Source organism: Equus przewalskii, chromosome 27, assembly GCF_037783145.1.
Source record: "Equus przewalskii isolate Varuska chromosome 27, EquPr2, whole genome shotgun sequence".
Taxonomy (NCBI): domain Eukaryota; kingdom Metazoa; phylum Chordata; class Mammalia; order Perissodactyla; family Equidae; genus Equus; species Equus przewalskii.
In genome coordinates, this window is record NC_091857.1 from 19,475,787 (window position 1) to 19,496,423 (window position 20,637).

The 20,637-nt window shown below is 32.8% G+C and overlaps 1 protein-coding gene across 1 annotated transcript in view; it reads left to right on the forward strand.

Annotated features, from left to right (window-relative positions):
• Positions 1-20,306, forward strand: part of NCAM2 (neural cell adhesion molecule 2) — a 482,218-nt gene extending 461,912 nt beyond the window's left edge. The window contains exons 16-18 of the mRNA XM_070597896.1: positions 1,618-1,822; positions 11,280-11,399; positions 14,915-20,306. Coding sequence (XP_070453997.1) covers positions 1,618-1,822; positions 11,280-11,399; positions 14,915-15,026 — 437 coding nt within the window. The 3' untranslated portion in view covers positions 15,027-20,306. The remainder of the gene's footprint in view (positions 1-1,617; positions 1,823-11,279; positions 11,400-14,914) is intronic.
• The last annotated feature ends 331 nt before the right edge of the window (positions 20,307-20,637 follow it).

Below are 20,637 nucleotides of genomic sequence, written 5' to 3' on the forward strand. Positions count from 1 at the left end.
ATGCTTTGTTTGGGCATGTGTTTCCAAGTTTGTTGGTTCAGTGCATAAGGAATTCTCATTTGCAACCTTATGCAGACGCTATAGAAATACATTCGTGTTCCAGCACAAGTGAACCATAAATTTGCCTGAGTAAAGTGCCAGGCCACCATGTTACAAATAGAATGATTTTTTACCAATCTGTCTGCAAGCTGTGAGAGCATTAAGAAAAATAAATAACATATTCCTGAAAGAAATAAAATAAATGTAAACATGAGACTCAGTCATTCTGCAGAAAAATAAACTAGAATTCAGACAAATGTGGCAATTCAAGACCAACTCATTAGTGGCCGGTTCAGAATAAGAGCGGTTACATCAATTCCTTTGGATTGAAATTCTTTCAGGTCATTTTTAAAATATTACATCTAATTTGAAAAATATGACTTAGAAAAACTTTGTTCTACATATGTATTTTTTCATAAGTGGTTTTGTCAACCTAAATTTCCATCTGTCCCTGTACCTGTCACTTGCATTCCACATTAGTTACATACTTACCGTGCCATTATGATGTTGAGTAATAAATATATTTTATCATTAAAAATGATAGCCATAATTTTACAATGTCATATAAGCAAATTTTAAGATAATTGCACTAGGAATCATTTTGAATAATTCTATAAAATTATCTTATATAATCCTCTTTTTTCCCCTTTGGAAAACACAGAATCACCAATTTAATCTAGTTTCTTTCATTGTCTTTATTTTCCTGTGTATACTTTTATAGTTGTGAAGTTTACCCTCATTTTCAACTACAGACATAAAACTCTTGATTCATTTTTGCCATCACTAGCCTGTCTTGCTATTTCTACCTTGTCAGTCAGCATATTCCATCCTATTCCCAATCACCTCTTCATACTTAAACAGTGAAATGGATACTTTGGGCATTATTTTCAGGAATTCCTACAGCCAGATGCCAAGAAAAAGTGGCTCCCATCTTCCCCTACCTTCTCAAGATACACTTCAGAAAGGTCATAAGTATCAAAACTCTGTAAAAATTTGTCTCCAATCTCATATGATTTGTTAGAATATTACCTGGAAAAATACAAGTAAACCATTCATTCTAAAATGATAATTTTAAAAATATTCTTAGACAGATTTTAAAATGTATTCCCTGTCAAATCAAAGCACTTGGAGCCATCATTTGCAAGTTTAAGGCTTAAAATTAAAATAATTCCATATAGAACATTTATTTAGCACTTCTCTTTCAGGAGTTTTGACTATATTTTCTTTTTGACGATATGATGATCTATTAATGGCTGTGACTTTCTGACAGAGTATAGTCAGGGATACGATAATATTCATTATCTTCCCCACAGGGAATCAAGAAGTATAATGGAAGGAAGAGTCGCTTAAGAGCTTTTTCTAAAGAAAGTTTGTAAAAAATATTTCAAATTATTAATATGTCAGTTGCTTCCAATATTGTCTGAAAACCAGAGAATGGCTCTCAACAATCATGAAATTCAAGTCGGCCAATGACGATCACTTTTCTCCTGTCTCTTTAGTTAAAGATTTATTTTTAAATTAACTGTCTAATCTTTCCTAATTTGGGGTTTAAGAAAATTCTTTTCTTTCTTTTTTAAGACACACTTTTTAATGGTCTTGGGCTTGGAGCAGTCATTGGCCTGGGAGTTGCTGCGCTCTTGTTAATCCTCGTGGTAACCGACGTCAGCTGCTTCTTTATCCGACAATGTGGCTTATTGATGTGCATCACCAGGAGAATGTGCGGGAAGAAAAGCGGCTCCAGCGGCAAAAGTAAAGAACTGGAGGAAGGAAAAGCTGCATACCTGTGAGTACCCGGCAGCCGCATCACCTTACGCTACATGCGGGCCACAGGCAAGCTGGGGAGCTTTTTCCAGGGCTGTGTTTTCTGAGCAGCTTAAAGAGTTCTACGATAAGAATGTTGGATGCTGCCCTGCCTGCTTTCTGATCTTAAGTCTAGATGACCTTAAATGCAACATCTTGCAGAACCAAATGACTTGGAAAATAAAGTATTAAAAAATAAAACTTAAAACAGATTCTACGCTAAAAATAACTTCTATTATTTCGATTTGAAGTTAGATAGATGATAGATAATCATACAAATTTATTCATTTATGATTTCTCTCACCATTTTTTCAGTATATATTGAATTATAAAAAGGGAATCAACAGCAATTTGAGTTAAAAATTCAATTAAACTGAGTTAGAAACGTAAATTAAGCCAGCTCTTACAAGCATAAGAAGTGGCTACATATAGGTTTCAAGATTGTCTGTACAGAAAATGTTATGTGTGCTATGCAAGATATTATTACAGATTTTGAATTCACTTTTCAAATTTTGACCAAAAGATGACTGTATATTAGAATTTGGAGCTCTTTGTGACATCACTTTTAATTAGAGTATGAATTCCAAGAAAATATGCAGTTAAATTTTGTAGAACATTCTCATCATATAAAAGTAATTAAGACGTTTTAACACTTCTTCTTTGTTTCGTTCATCTTTACATAGATTTGTATCTAATCCCACAAGTTGAATAGGTTCAATGAAAAAAATTCGAAAACACAAAAAAGTATACCCATTCGCACATATACACACAATGTTTGTACATGTGTGTAAATGTGTGTTTGTATATATATATACATATGTGTGTATATTAAACCCTGCAATTAAAAATAAACATTCTTTGGGGCTGGCCTGGTGGCATAGCAGTTAAGTTCACATACTCTGCTTCAGCTGCGTGGTACTCGCAGCTTCAGATCCCAGGCGTGGACCTACACACCAGCATTGAGCCATACTGTAGTGGCGTCCCACTTACAAAATAGAGGAAGATTGGCACAGATGTTAGCTCAGAGACAATCTTCCTAATTCCCGCCCCCCTCCCAAAAAAAAGAAGAAAAAGAAACATCTTTAAGAGTTAAGGACATCTCCTTTACTTTTTTTAATCTTACAGTCTTTCTACTACATACTTTTCTAACATCTCATTATGAAAATTTTCAAACATAAAAAAGAGTTGAAAGCATTTTATAGCAAAGAGTTTACTACAGCAAATCAGCTACTTGGATTCTATAATAAATATTTTATTATTTTTCCTTTATTCCACATTTATCCATCCCTCAATTCATCAGATTGTTTTTATGTTTCAAAAACACAGTTAGTTCACTTAACCCCCACATAATTCAATTTGTATGTTATTACATTAGCTGCTATAGAACTTGGTATCAACGGATTGTTACAATGTGTACTCTTTCATGTCTGGCTACTTTCATTCAGCATAATGTTTTAAGATTCATTCATGGTGTTCTATCTATCAGTAATTCATTGCTTTTTATTATTGAGCCATTTTATTCATTTTTCTATGCATACATTTAGGCATGTATGGTCTCATACATTACTTTCTAGGCATAAGGATATAGGCGAATCCATTCTGCCTGGCTGCATTATTTTTGATCTCTAAGATTATTTCAATCCTACTAGGCGATCCATTTCTCATGGATACTCTGTAAGAAATATTTTCACTTCATGAGATGCCACATTAGATAGCATACATTTTCGATTAAAAAAATAGATTCAATTCTCAATCAAAATGCCACTTACTTACTTGGACAGAGAGCATAGAAAAGAACAACAGGAATTAGATTCTGCTTCACACTTGAATAGAATATCAATGTGTGACATAGTAAATATAGTGGGATCAATTCACTGTCAAATATCTCTTGTTTTCTTCATAAGAAAATATTCTACTTCCTAACAACTTGCTGTGCTTTTACATTGTCTCATTAGCTAAATACATGTATCACCAAACTTCGTTTTAGTTTGTTTTTCACATATTGAGAAAATAATGTATTATGTAACATAATTACACATATATACATATGTTACATGTGTATACATATATATTCACACATAAATCAAAGATGAATTTTATACATCTTCATTCTTGCTCAAGCATTGAGCAAATATTTATGGAATAAATACTAGATAACAAGCACTGCTACACAACTTAGCCATAAAGTGTTGAACAAAACAAATAAGAATTTTGTTCACACGGTACTCATGTTCTAATGCAAGAAGACAGATGATAAACAGCATTTAAAAATTAAAATGTCTGGTAGTGATAAGCACTAAAAAAAATGAAAAACATGGGTCAGCCCAGTGGCGTAGAGGTTGGGTTCACACACTCTGCTTTGGTGGCCCAGGGTTTGCAGGTTCAGATCCCCAGCACGGACCTACACACTGCTCATCAAGCCATGCTGTGGCAGCATCCCTCATACAAAAATAGAGGAAGATTGACACAGATGTTAGCTCAGAGACAAACTTCCTCAACCAAAAAGAGGAAGAGTGGCAACAGATGTTAGTTCAGGGCCAATCTTCCTCAGCAAAAAAAAAAAAAAGAAGAAGAAGAAGAAGAAACAAAGAAAAGAAAAACAGAATGATAAACTGTTACTAAAGATTGGGTCATAAAGTCCTCTCAGAGAAGTTGAAATTTAAGCTGAAGTGTGAGTGATAAGGGGCCATATAATGATCAGGGAGGAACATTCTATGCTGATATAACAATTAATATGAAGGCTGTTAAGGGAGGAATAAATTTAGTATGTTAAAGGCCAAATTAACATGAGTAGTGCAAGGCAGAAAGAGAGACGGGTACAAATATTAGGTTGGAGACTTGTCTAGGGAATGAAATATTAAATCTTATTGGGTCAAAGTAAGAAACTTTACTTTTTTTCTGTGTAGAAAGCTACTGGAAGTTTTTAAAGATTACTTCAGCTACTCATGAAGAATGGATCACTGGAGGGTTGGTAGATGTAGAGGAAAGATTTAGAATCAGGGAGACCGGGTAGGAGGGTCTTGAAATACTCCAGGTGAAAAATGATGATCTTTTGGACCAAAGTTGTAGCACTATAGGCACATAAAAGTGTATAGACTCTAGATATAGGTGACGTAGAGTCAACTGCTATTGATTGATTGGACTTTGGGGTGAAAGAAGGAGAGATGTTAAAAAGGATCATCATGTTTTTGTCTTAACTAACTGAAGGAATGTTGATAACCACGTGCAAAACAATGATTTGAGTTCTGCTATTTATTTTTATTTGACTCTGTTATTTGTTAATTAATCCACCAGCTCATCTGTTTATAAATCCCGCTGAGTTTTATTAACCTTAAAGACTTGGGAAGATGAAAACACATGTTTCACTCCACGTTTATTATCCATCACAACTTTCTATATCATAATTTCTCTTGGCTTGGGAAAAGAGTTTTCAACTCATTTTCAAAAGTTCATCATTCAAATTGGGAAAAGATTATATATAATCTTTTGAAAAAGGTTATATAAACTCACAATGAGAAATAGGATATTACTGATTTGATTAATTAAATTAATTCCAGTTTCTAAACATGATCCCAAGCATTCCGAGACGAGACTAGTTCTTTCATGCTATCACAAGTTACAAGACTATGTAGATTTACTACATAACTACATACTTAGAGAATTCTTGTTTAAAGAGCATCATGTTGCAGAAAAAAGAGAGCTGAATACCAGTAACATACAGGATGACATTAAAGTTCTAGAATATTTCATTATTACTTGGCTCTTAACAATTTAAATTTACATTTGTCTACATTCTCATAGTTTATCTTATAAAAATGGCTAATGCTTCCTAATTTATCAAACTACTTTACTCTTATTTACCCAAGCATTTATTTATACTAACAAATATCTATTGAACACCTGCATAAACAGGCAGTATTCTAAACCCCAGAGACACAATTCTGCGAGGAAAAGCAAACTAGTCCCTGCCAAGATCTAGCTTTTACCCTGAGGGAAAACACATTTCAGTTAAAAAAAAAATCGAATAAATAAATAAATAAATAAATTCTGTTATAAATGCTACATAAAAAAAACCCCAAAAATTTACCCAAACTTGTCTCAGCAAGTTGTAAAAGAACTAAATTATAAAGGAATAATAAGAAGTAACTAGCTAAAATTTGTGTATGTATGTGTGCATGTATGTGGAAATGGCTTTTCAATGTAGAGAAAGAGAAATACCCAACTCCAGTCCCCTCTAGGTTTCCACATATGGGAAGGGAAACACCCAACTCCAGCCCACTCTAGCCATCCTGTTGCATTTAAGGAGCGGGGAGAAGAAAAACCAGGAAGCAGTTGTGAGGTTCACAGTCCAGGGGCACAGACTTACTAAAAGACTGAGACCTAATGGTAGGACTATAGAATGCATCCTCCACATCACACCTTACCACCATGTTACCAAACACCTATATTCAGCAGTTCCTTGTAACCAGTACATCATGTCCCACTATCAAGAAAAAATTACAAGGCATACTAAAGGAAAATTCAATTTGAAAAGGCAGAGCAAGCATCAGAACCATGTTTGGATAAAACAGGGATGTTGGAATTATCAGGCAAAAAATTTAAAAAATATGCAATTAATACGGTAAGAACTGTACCAGATAATGTAGACAGCATGCAAGAAGAAATGAGCAATGTAAGCAGAGATGGAAATTCTAAGAAAGAATCCAATATAGATGCTAGAAATCAAAAACACCACAACAGAAATGAAGAACACCCTTGATGAGTTTATCAGTAGACTGGACACAGCTGAGGAAAGAATCCCTGAGCTTGAGGACATCTTAATAGAAAACGCCAACACTTAAAAGCAAACAGAAAAAAGATCGAAAAGAAACCAGACTACCTAAGAACTGGGACAACTACAAAAGGCAAGACACATGTGTAATGGGAATACCAGAAAGAGAAGAAAGAGAAAAAGGAACAGAAGAAATATTTTAAATAATAATGACTGAGAAATTCCCCAAATTAGTGTCAGACATGAAACTACAGATCCAGGAAGTCCAGAGAACATCCAGGAGGAAAAATGTCAAAAACAAAAACAAAACAAAACAAAACTACACCTAGACATCTCATTTTCAAACTACAGAAATTCAAAGATAAAGAAAAACTCCTGACAGAAGGTAGAGGAAATAAACACCTTATCTATAGGGAAACAAAGGCAAGAATTACATCTGACTTCACACACACCCACACACACACAGACACCAATCTGTATATATACATATATCTATTATTGCAGTTTTTTCTTACATAGAATGCAGCTTCAATAATGTTCTGTTTCAAGACATAAATTTCTGACTCATTCTTTTCATAAGTAGTATTCCATAGTATTAGATACCGTAAGATATTTATGCACTTCTCCATTGTTACAATTTAGATGAAACTGTCAATATTTTTATAATATTCAAGTAAAATATGCTGTTTTGAACTTCCTTTTTACATAAATCCTTCTGTAAATGTGCGCTTACCTCCTAGATGTGGAATGAGGGATCAAAACCAAAAAATACTGGCAAATTGCTCACAGAAGTCTATACCAGTTCTCACTCCCAATAAAATTGGGGGATGTATATTTTGCTACAGCTTATCAAACATTGAATATTATCAATTTATTTTTATTTTTGCCAATACAATAAATAAATAATATCATTTACAATTTTTCTGATCCAGATTGAATCTTAGCTTATTTGTTTTATGATTTTGATCCTTTTACTTTTTCCTGGAATTTTCTCTTCATATTCTTTACACATTTTCATAGAGTTATTTAACTTTTCTCTTACTTGTTGATTATATAATGTGGCCCTCAATCACTCGATGTTGTATTTGTTGCAAATATTTTTCCCGGTCTATCCCAAAGTTGAGATGTTTGTTTATGATGCCATTAATTATATGAATCTTTACCTTTTTATTCAAGAATTGGTAAATTTTATTAAATAATTTTTCTCAGTGTGCATCAAGATATCTTCATTTTCTTTTTCCGTAACTTGTTCAAGTTGCAAGTTTTAGTAACGTATTTCCTAACATCAATCCTCCTTGCCTTCCTCGGATACTGATGACAGTCAGGACTGTTTCAGTGCTGCATATATGTCAGGCACCCTTCTAAGCACTCTGCAGAAAGTAGTGTGTTATCATTATCATCCCTTTTTTGCTAATCAAGCAACAGCAGACAGAAATGCTTATGCAGTGAGTGAGTGTGAAAGCCAGCTAGTTTGGTTCCAGGACACATCCTCTAAACTGCTCTGCTATACTCGTCATCATTTTCTGCATAATAATCAGTTCCAGAAATCTGGCCAGAATTTATAGAAAGTTTACCAGTCTATAAACTGTGAAATTGTCCATAAATTATGGCATACATTTTTATGCCAATTTCAACAAAATATTATCCTGTCACTCTTTATAATTCCACAGGAAATATCGGTAATGATTCTGATATCACTTCAAGTATAATTAAATATAATTTATACAGGATAGGAATTAGATTCACGTAAATTATATGTGTGCTTCAGATATATTCACATAAGGGTAAGTAAAATATTAACTTGATCATCCTTATAGTATTTCTTGTAATAGAAAGGGTTGGAAACAACGTAAATGTCTGTCATTTGGAACCTGATCAAATACGTGGTGGTGTATACGTACAACAGGACGGGATGCATCATGAAAAAGAGAGAGGCAGCTCTAAATGTTTTCTCATGGGCTCTGGCTAATACTTAATGTTAATTGAAAAGGCAAAATTACATGCAGTTCGTATGTTACCATGTGCTTAAAAACAGCTATATGCACTTTCATACATATATGCTGGTACATGCACAGAATATCTCTGAAAACAAGATTTAAAAATGTAACTGATGGGGCTGGCCCGGTGGCATAATGGTTAAGTTCACACACTCTACTTTGGCAGCCCCAGGTTCACAGGCCCAGATCCCAGGTGCAGACTTACACACTGCTCATCAAGCCATGCTGTGGCAGCATCCCACATACAAAATAGAGGAAGATTGGCACAGATGTTAGCTCAGGGACCATGTTCTTCAAGCAAAAAAAAAAAGAAGATTGGCAACAAATGTTAGCTCAAGGCCAATCTTCCTCACCAAAAAAAAAATAATATATATATATATAAAATATATATCAGTAATTGTCTCTCTGATAAATAACTAAATATCCTATGAGAAAGGAATGGTAGGGAGGTTCACTTTTCCCTCTCTGTCTTTTTGTAGCACTTTATAGTACATAAACATGCTAGCTTTTTAAAAATTAAAAGATCATTAAAAACAAAAATAAGGATTTTAGAGCAACTCACAATTTTCTCTTGCTACACTTTCATTTCCTTTCTGTAAAATTTATTTTATCCTTTCTAGTTTAAGTTGTTTGTTTATGTGTTTATTTTCAGTAGAGAAGATACAATTAAAATCAAGTTCATTATCTTTTCTTTGCAATCTGTTTCATTTCATCATAGACCTGTATCTATTGTTAATACAATTAAAAATAAAATCCAAACTTCGAATCACTTTTCTGCTCAGAATCATTAATAGTTAACGTTTTTCCAAATACTATCATCCTCTATGTCATCAAGAGCATTGGTTTCATGAAGAATTTTTTTAAAAGAATCAGTTGAAGAATAAAAACTACAACAAACAAATAAGCAAACAACATAAATCTAAAATTTAATGGTGATAGGCTCTTTAATCATCTTTACTATTATATTGATTGCACTTATTTGGAGCTCCTAATCAGAGAATGCTGCTAAACATTCTGAATCACCAGCTCCCATAGACATTTGAGTTTTAGAGGTATAAAGAGTTCTTCACTATTGATCTCTAGGTTTTCTTCTATTTCTACTGACTCACATCCTTCAAATTTTGATGTATTTGTCTGTGAGGTACCTACATAGTCAGCAGCGTTTTCAAACCTGCCACCTGATCAGAAGTGTTTTATCATCCTTAATATTTTCCTGTTCAAATCTCAAGATCTGTGAGATCTGTTAAGTATGTGGGCCATTGTTAGGTTTTTGCTGTTTGCTTTGTTTTGTGTGTAATCCTGGTTTACTTGATTTTTAAGAACGAACTTCAGTGTCATCTATCTACCATACAGTATCACATAGAACAGTTTCGCTGCCCTCTCATGCCCAGTGCTCCACCATTACATCTCTCCTTCACTCCCTCACCCTGAACCCCTGGGATGGTGACCAGTGATCTTTTTACTATCTCTATAATTTTGCCATTTCCAGAATGTCATATAATTGGATTTGCATGGTATGTAGCCTTTTCAGACTGCCTTATTTCCCTTAGCAATATGCATTTAAAGTTCTTCCATGTCTTTCTGTTGTTTGATAGCTCATTTCTCTTTATTGCTGAGTAATATCCAGTTATATGGATGTGCCACAGTTTGTCTATCCATGCACCTGTTGAAAGACATCTTGATTGGTTCTAATTTTTGTCAATTAGAGTATAGCTTCTATAAACATTCATGTACAGATTTTCAGGTGGACATAAGTCTTCAACTCATTTGTAAATATGTAAGAGTTCAATTGAGGGTTTGTATGTAAGACTATGTTCCTGGGGAGGTGAAGACCCCACCTCTTTCTTAAATTTTTTGTGTGCCAAATTATTAACCTGTGTTATAAGTGGGTCATTTCCAACCCTTATATTTCACTGCACTCTTTATCTTCACCAAATGTCTTTCCTATTTTTCTTATTTCTGTTCATTTTTTTGGGTGTGAATCTTTGCAGTAATCTTTCTACATTTCACATTTGTGATAAATTACACTCACTCTCATATTTTAGAAATCCAATAAAGATGACATGGATATGAAATTATAAACAAAAATATCATGTATATATGTTACAATATTGTTTTTATTTCAACTATTTCCTTGAAAACATGAATATGTTAAAATTCAATGATCGCACTATAGTTAACATCATTCATATAAATTGAGACATTTAAAACAATAAAACATATATATATTTTATCTTACAAATTTTGAAATAGAAGCAATATTTCTGATACTATTTTTCAAATTTTTAAAAGATGTTTTTAAACGTATATGGCTAGTTCAGGAGAACGAAAGCAATTTCATGTCATAAATTTTATTCAGCAAAAATACTTTTCATTTAATTCCTAAAAGAAATGACACAATAAAACTTAAAATTTGAACTACTTTTGCAAAATAACACAATTTTAATGAGAAAAGTAATTCTAGACAAAATGGAGTATCTTTCTATTTTTTTTCTGAGTGAAAAATATATGATTAGATGAATTTAAATGGAAAAAATTTCCTAGTGGTATTCTTATGACCATGTTGGATTTATTTGGAGGGAGGCAGGATTAGATGGAGATTTTAAATTATGCTCCATAATGCATCCTTTTTTCCATTACATACGTAAGATTTTTTTTCTTTACTTCTCTAGGAAAGATGGATCAAAAGAACCAATAGTGGAGATGAGAACAGAAGATGAAAGAATTACTAACCATGAAGATGGGAGCCCAGTAAATGAGCCGAATGAAACAACACCACTAACGGAGCCTGAGTATGTAGCTCCAAGTGCTTATTTATAGAGAAGTATTTTGAGAGTGATAACACATTAGCATTATTTGTAGCATGTATTACAAATAACATCATTTATAGAAAAGTATTTCTTTTTCAATGAAAGTACATCTAAAATCTATTTTCTATTGAGACATTCCACACAAAAATTCTGTATCAATGTTGAGTAATCTACTGTTCAAACATATTTTTATAATTTTATGCAAAATATCAAAAAGACAGAAATGTGTTACAGAGTTGGGTTTTCCTACACTAATCTTACTCTTTAAGAAAGTGGTACTTTCAAACTTTGATTGATTTTCACTGAGATAGAGGTGTGTGAGGAAATTGGTCATCACTTTAAATATGAATATGACAATCTAAAATAGAAATAAATAGGGTGGATTATACACAAGTCTATTTAAAAATGGAAAGAATATTTGTTAAGAAGAGGAAGAAATACTGTTAAACTATCACTTTAATGAGTATATAGTAAATGGTGCTTGGTCTCTATTCAAGATTATGTTATTTACTTCTTTCTGCATCCATCAGGGCTCCATTCAAAACACAGTAGGTATTTCAGCTAAACCTGCAAAGATGATGAACATAAGCAAAGATGATGTTCATACACATGAAAGTTAAGATGATTAAAGCCAAAGGCATCCTTGACAATAATAATAGTAGTGCTGTATTGCTATATTTGATACTAACAAAACCATGGCTGTCATATTATTCCTTAAATATTGCTCACCCAAATGACTTTTAAACTTTATTGTTTTTCAAAATAAATATTCCTTTTTTCTTTACCAGCTAGCATTCCCTTGCAGAGAAATTTGATTCAGGCTTCTCATGCTGAATGAAAAGCAAAGTGTTGTCACAGGTGAAGACAATAGCTTGTTTCAGAAACCCCCTCTGTGTTCTCTCAAGGAGCTGAAACGATGAATATTTAGACATATATGAAGTACTACTCTGTAGCTAAAATTTCAGTAGAAATCCTCAGGCTGTTTTTAGTGACTGCATATAGAGATTATTACTCTCTAAATTGAAGTTAACTTTTGTAGAGACCTTACAAATCAGAAGTCTTTTTAATGACGCAAAATATTACACAACAAATCAAATTCCTGTCTATTAATTAACAGTTACAATGATACATAGATGTGTTTGAAAACTACTTAAGAAAATACCCTTACATATGGCAGGGCTGTGTTTTGAACAAAACAAAATAACTACTCTGGGTCTCAACTATAGAAAAAAATATTCAACATAAAAATAATAGAAAACAACACAAACATAAGTAGTGAAAAATAATATTCGCAAAAGTACACCATCCGCAAATTAGTTGCAAACACTGGTTAATTACAGACTCACTACTTAGTTCTTTGAGTAGGACATAGTAAGCATTTTGAAACCTCCCATCCGAGCTCTGAATTTCTTTACATTTGGATGCTAGAAGTGACTTGTTGTTTTTATAATCTTTTATTGTCAGTGTTTTCAGTACACAGAACAAGAGAAGGGCAGAGCTGTGAATCCAATAATTCTAACACATGTAAAAGAGCCTACCCTAGTAATACAAACTAGATGCTACTTCTCTTCCAGAAATGGATCTAAGCAGTTTTTTCCTATTACTTACTTTCAATTGGTTAGTTTTCACAAAATAGCTTTGAGCTTCAGAATGCAATGGTTTACCCTTCTCATTCAAAAATATAAAATAAATTATAAATAAATTTCAGAGGAACTAGCATAGTAGCATTCACTGCCCCATAAAATGGTGAGGCTAAAGTCGGAGAGGTGAATGAGTTTTATTTGTAACTTAATTTTTTTGATGTGGAAAAACTATTTTGTCAAGGGAGGAAAAATTACCCCCCAAACCGTGTACCCAAGATATAACAGTAAAACTAGCAAAAAATAGGGGCCCGCCCCATAGCTGAGTGGTTAAGTTCGCGCGCTCTGCTTCAGCGGCCCAGGGTTCGGATTCTGGGCGCAGACATGGCTCCGCTCATCAGGCCATGTTGAGGTGGTGTCCCACATGCCACAACTAGAAGGACCCACAACTAAAATATACAACTAAAAATGTACTGGGGGGATTTGAGGAGAAAAAAGCAGGAAAAAAAAAAGAAGATTGGCAACAGTTGTTAACTCAGGTGCCAATTCTTTTAAAAAAATAGTAAAACATAGTGAATTTAAGAATGGTGAAAAAAACTAGAAATCTTGATTCATTGCCATCCTAGTGTCGACTGAAATAAAGAGTCTAGGTGATATTACTGAAAGAATTTCAATAATCAGCATGACGAATTCAAAGCGAGGAAACCAGTTCAACAGAGAGCTCTGATGGAGCTGCTCCCAGGGGTGTGAGGTTAAGTGCAGCTTATCTCTCTTTCACAAATAGTGCACGTGGAGGGAAGAGGAAAAGAAAAAAAATCTTCCAACTAGATTTCATATGTGTCAACAAAAAAAAGAGATAGAGTGCATCTGGACTTTTCTCTAGATTCCACATTGAAGATAACATAAACAAGAATTTCCTGGTTATACATCAAAGTTCAGAGATGCTGATGTTATCTATGTGTGCAGGGAGGCAAGGACCAGGGTCTTTAATTATTCCTTCAATCTCTAGGAAATGCAGCTGGGAAATGGGAGAGGGAGCTACCCATTATCTTTTCCTGTTGTCCACCTGGCATCTTTGTCATGAGGAGTGGGGATGCAAGGTCATGTGACGCAAGATGAAGATGGCCCGCACGCCTGCTTCACAGCACAGCGTGGATTTTATTGCACCGACTTAAAGCCTTTGCAGTTGTCTTGTTAGGGTCTCCTGTCAGACCAGGGAGAGGGGTCCCAAAAATCTGTCCACAATAGTAAGATTTGTGAAGCTGTCTTAATTTAAGAAATAAAGGTTGCTCTTGCTTCATAGGTTACAACTGAAAACAACTCTTGAAAAAAGAGTGCTCATAGATGTCACAAAGGTAACAAGAAAAACAAAATAGTGAAAAGAGACCAATGGAAAAAGACAGACAGTGAATTCAAAAAGTGAGAAAGTCCTGAAATATATTTATTTGCATTAAGTTCCAAAGGATATTGCTAATTCACCCAGCTTCTGAAGTTTGTATAACAGAATATGGCAGCAACTATCCATTGTTTTTACTTGAAAAACCTGAGTACTAGTAAATTGTCTAGTTGACGTATAAAAATGTTTTGGCTTTTTTACATTCCAAAGGAATTATATTTTTAATATCAACAACTGGTTATCAAACCTAAGCCACTCTATAATGAGCGAGTTGGTGCATCTAAATCTACAAATATATTTTTTCACTCATCATTCTGCATTACATTTTGACAATAGACAATATTATTTTATTCTCTTTTCAATTACTTTTCTGTCAGTGTAATATTACGTTAACAAATCTGATTCGTTTTTATTCTAATAATTGTAGCATATCTCCTGCTACAAAACAATAAGTGAAATATTAAGGGATACCTTAATGTGCCTTACCAAATGAAGACTATTATTTTTGTATTTCCTTCCAGAAAATTGCCTTTAAAAGAAGAAAATGGGAAAGAAGTCCTAAATCCAGAAACTATAGAAATTAAGGTTTCTAATGACATCATCCAATCAAAAGAGGATGACAGCAAAGCATAACACCAACATTACAGAGGCTACAAAGAGCATTTGGATTGCAGTGACCCTATGACCAAAATGATTCCATGGACCTTAATTTCTTGGGAAACTTCTAGCTTGGAATAGCTTGTACACATATACATACGATCAAATACCCCTGCCCATAGTCCATTTCCTTTTGTTGTTGTTGTTGTTGTTATTGTTGTTGTTTATTTTGTTATGAATTTAGATATAGAGACCTGACTGGCACCAGCTCTTGGGTATCAATTTGACACTATGATCGAAGTACTGCAATTGATTATATGGCTAAAGCGCTCTGTTTCTTAAGTATCACGACCTCTCCAACAAATAGGGGTTTAAGAAGAATACAAAACAAAAGCTTTATGAGCTAAATGTATAAGAAAGCCCTGCATGTTTTTTAATCCTATCTTGGGCAAGTAGATTATTAAAGTGGATTTCGGTTTAAAATGAAAACACTCAATAAAGGTTAGACTTTTTATCAGGAGAATTTCAGGGAACCTGAGCTTAAAGGAGCCACGTATCTTTAGCAGATATTGAAAATTGAGAGAAACCTCGGAAAACTCTTTTTAAGTTATAATTACAATGCTATTTCAACATTGATTTCTGATAGACTGAAGTGCCAGATCAAAATTGTTACCCATTTGAACGAATATTAGTTGTGTACAAAATTAGATTAGAACGATTGCGTAAATCTCTCTCTTAAATATGCCATATTCATTCACAATGAATTACACAAAATGTATCGCAAGTGAAAATAATATTGATTTTTGCCCTCAGCTTCAAATAAAGTAAATTGAAATGGGAACAACATCAATATTGTCTTGATATATTTATAAATATGTGATTATCTTTTACTTTTTAAATAATTTTATCGAAAAGCAAATCTTTAGTGTCCAAATAGTTCAAACCATATCCTCATACACATTTTTTGCCTATTGTTTTAGATAATCTTTGCTTAAAAATTTATTTTTCCAGTGTTATAGGTCAATCATTAAATGTAATTGGCTAATGGAAATTGAAATCCTTACTGGTTAAATTGAGGAGAAATTAGCATTTAAACATGCATAATAGTGTCAGTGATAAACAACTGAATTGCCACTATCTGTTTTTCTTCTGGATGTTGTAGCTAGATGTCATTTTAAGATTTTGATAAACTTTGGTTGAAGAAATTCTTTAACTGTTCAACACAAACTTTCTAATATTACTATGTTTTAGGACCTATGCCAGAATAAAATACTTCTTAACTTCCAAGCTATGCAAGCTCCCAGAGGTAAAAGATTGAAACCTGATTGTCACTTATATGTAAGGTAAAAAAATGTATTTATGATTATAAATATACATACCAATGGGGAGCAGGTTTTAGACTGTTTCTTACCCTAGAGAGCCAAAGGTTTCTTTAGGCCCCATCATATTCATAACCTTTAGTGTTTCAGGTGGTATTATACTCAAACATTGATTGGTTGGGGAATATGTACCAAAAGAACGTTGGAGGAATGTTAACAATGCAGAGCGACCCGCCTTAGGATGTCTCTCTATAGAGATAATTTGATGAATATTAAATATAAAATTAATGCCATTCATGAATATTTTTATTTATAAAGTGCTTGAAAAGTGCTCCATCAGTCAAGGAGAGACAACTAACTAATTTTAAACAATTTTGGTTATCAGCAACACAGACTGTGCCCATCTGCATGTTCAGGCACTAAATATCCACAGTATCGTTGCCATAATTTACAGGGTTATAACGCAGCAATCACTCCTTGCTTCTTTCTGGCAGATTCTGAAGGAAAAGAATTCCTGTGCCTACCTAAAAATTTGAGCAAGAATTATCCAACTGGTCTTTTGATGGATTTGACTGTTGATGTTTATGTTATGTTTGTCTGATCATCTGTTGTTTTATTTTAGTTTTTTTTCTCTTTTGTACCAATGTGCTAAAACTAGTTAAAATACTTGAATTAGTTTGTGCAAAGTAACTGGGCTTAATAACGTAGCCACGAATGCCAATCTTCCTGCATGGGGCTACATGGTTTTAAACTAATAATGGTGAAAGAATTAGGAAAACTGAGACAGCAATTCAGCATGTTTACTACTGTTATATTCGTGCTTTACTTCAAGAGTAGAGAAATCATAATAAAGAACAGATACTTTTGTGTTTTCTCAATTTGAAAGTTTTGTTTCTCTCATTTCTTTGGATTTTCCATATAAAGCAATTTACTTAAATATTTCTTTCATATATATATATGCTGTTAAATTTCTTGCCACTAATGTGGAGTAATGATCTGAAGTTAACAGATAATCTGGAACTAATTGTAGACAGACTGTTTCAAGTGCACTGTTTCAATTGTCCAAGTGGTCTTTATCTCTTGTCTTTGAAATCTATGCCATGCAGGAGCAAGGCAATACTGTGATAAACATTTTTTTTTTTAATGTTACAGTGGAATGCTCCAAATTACTCCTTTGTAAAAGTTTCCAAATAAGAGATGGCTTGTAGTAAATTGTAAAATATGTGGAGAACTCAAATAATCTCTTTCTTATTTTTTATTCATATTCTAGACAAAAACATATCCATATAACTGTATACATATTTTTACTATCTGAGTACTCTTAAATGTTACTATAAAAGGTCAAAAAGAGTTGACTGAATATAAGTAGGGTTAAATAATCAGAACTCTATACTACTTTAAACAAAGAAGCAAAGATATCACTGAAAATATTGGAATTTCTTGATAGGTTATATGCAATTAGGCAATGACAATCTATATCCAACAACATATAAGAGGGAACAGTAATATCAGCATTTTAGCACATTTTTTTTAAAACTGGCACAAATTAATGTGTCAACAAATTTTACAATGATCTGCAAAGGAATTTAAGAATTGTGGTTTCTAAAGATTTATTTATTATTTTTGTGAGTTGATTTGTTGCCATTCTATTGATACTAATGTCTAACATTAAAGTAATGTTTCTCAAGTTTTCCTTTATTTTTAACACTAATTTCTATTATAGCATTTTTCAAAGACTATTTGATCCATCAAAGTTTACATGAATCTTAGTCTTTGAAGTAAACATTTATATAAAGGATTTTATTAATCAAATTATTTATTTGAATGCAACAATTAATGGTAACTTTATAATCATATCTTTATTTTATGCTTCTTATTTTAAATAATTAAAATGTATTTGTGCCTTTGCATTAGCATGACTTTCTGCTTTATTAAAAGAAAAAATACAACTGCAAACTTTATTGATAGATTTTGCTTATATCTATAACACTAGAATGATACTCTAATTTACATTCAGTGGACAAACTCAATTCCAACTACTTTACCTTGCATACAAAATCTAAATATAGCAGCTGATACTGTGTAACTTATTTCCACTCATGACAAAATAATTCTTTTGATGCCTACACAAAAGATACTTAATTTGTTCTGTATTGTTGTTCTAGACAATAAATACGTTCTAGATTTTGTTGAAATTGAGTTTTACCAGTTGTAAGACACAGAAAACATGACTTTTTAAGGCAGAGTAAATTATTATGGTGTCACTTGGGTCTACATTATTCTTGTTACATATTCAATTTGGGATCATAAATCGTCTTTTATTGTTGATGGTAAGATAATCACTGATGAAAATATCTGAAACTAAAGAGACGGAAAGAATAATCTCCATTTCTTAATTTAAGGAATATTGGAATAGCATATTACAATTACTTGTTCAATTTGCAAGTGTCTTTTTCATAGAGAATAATGTAGATGCTCTATTTCAACCCCTCATGGAGGTCTTTTTCATAATCATATCCAGAGTGCTTATTCAAGAAACTTTATGAGTAGGTGAAGATATTTTTTTAAATAAGATTGTTTGCATTATTTATCTTTAGAAAGAAAAGTTTTGCATCTTTTTGTTAATCCTTTGAACCATTCTTACATCCTCTCTCAAATTGCAATTGCAAATGGATATATTAACATGTGCTAAAATTAGACTGTGGAAGATCACAGAAATGAAGTACTTCCATCAGAAAATGAAATCTTTCGAGAAAGTATTCTGCTCGTGGGCTTAATAATGCTCTGAGATAAAACAATTATATACGTAAATGAGACAGTTATACAAAGCCTAGACATAGTAGTTGCTGAACAAATAAAATTTACTTCCAGGTCCCTCCTCTCCTTTTTTGAAATTTCCATTTACCCATGGAGATGCAGCTATTTCACAACATTATACAAGAATGCTAATAGATTAATTATTTCCCCTTATATGAAAGTCAAATTATATATAATACTTAATATTTATTTAATAACATACTTAATATTCTTATAAAAATAGTTCATTATTCACTATAGGATTTTATCAATAACTTAAATACATTAGTAGGTACCACCTCTTTAATTCTTTTTTATAATTTTCAGGATTTTGGCCATATGATGTATAATTATTAATATAAAAATTGCCCATATAAGTGAAATATTGCCACTTCTTTTTATTTCTTTTTTCCTGAAATGAAAGCATATATCTTTTAGCATCTAATTTTAGCCTTCCTTGGAAAAGAATAAGCGAAACAATGACGGGTGGAAAATTTCACATCACAAGCAGGCATAGGGGAATAGAGGAACAGGGAACTGAAAGAATCGAGAAAGGCAAGGTGAGCTACATTTCGTTTAGGTAAGAAGGACCTCAGTGTGCGATGTGCTGGACCACGGATTGGGTCCATCCCTAAGATGAAAATTAAGGCCAATTACACTGATGCAAAGGAGAGAGCTTAGTGAAATCCAGAGAAGAAAGTTAACAAATAGAACCTAGGATTCAATTTTGCAACTAGGATTTCTTAGAGAACAACGTGCGTTATATACAATAAATGATTCTGTTAAGAGCAAATATATTTGTTCCAATTCTTAAAGGAATGTTCATGGTTTAGCACTTGCCTCTAAACTCTACTAGGAATATGTGAACTTAGAAATAAAAGTTAAAAAACCTTTTTTGTTGGTATGTGAATTCTATGCTGTGTTCAGTATGCATTAAAACATACTATCTTTTATTTTCTTGAACTTATATATTCCATGCAATTTCTATATTTTTAAGCTAGCTATCTCAGTTTTCTTATTGTTTCAATATAGTATGTCCCTATGAAATGCTGTATATATATGTCTAAACTGTAAAAATTATTCTGCAAATGTTGAAGTTTTGTATTTATGAGAGACATTGAAAGTATGGCTTACAGTATATCAAAATTGTCACTCTTCACCATTTGTATATTAATAGTAAAGAGACTTTTACTTTAATAAAGTGTTGCATTTTCTGTTTATTTTGAATAAGATCTCTGCGATGAGTGAGCCTATGACTTGAGAAATACTTTCAGTTTTTAAAATTTCCTGAACAAATCTCTATATATTTAAAAGAAAAGAAGGCTTTCTGCCATCTTGCCTCATCCTGAGTCACAATCTTTTGGCTTCTACATGGTGCCCAATAAGTTTACTGAATTTACAGTTTATATTTACGTTAGAGTGTAATTAATAAACAGTTGGTAAGAGCAGTGGTTCTCAAAATATGGCCCCCAGACCAGTAGCATCAGAGCCACCTGGGAACTTAGAAATGTAAATTTCTGGACTCCACCACA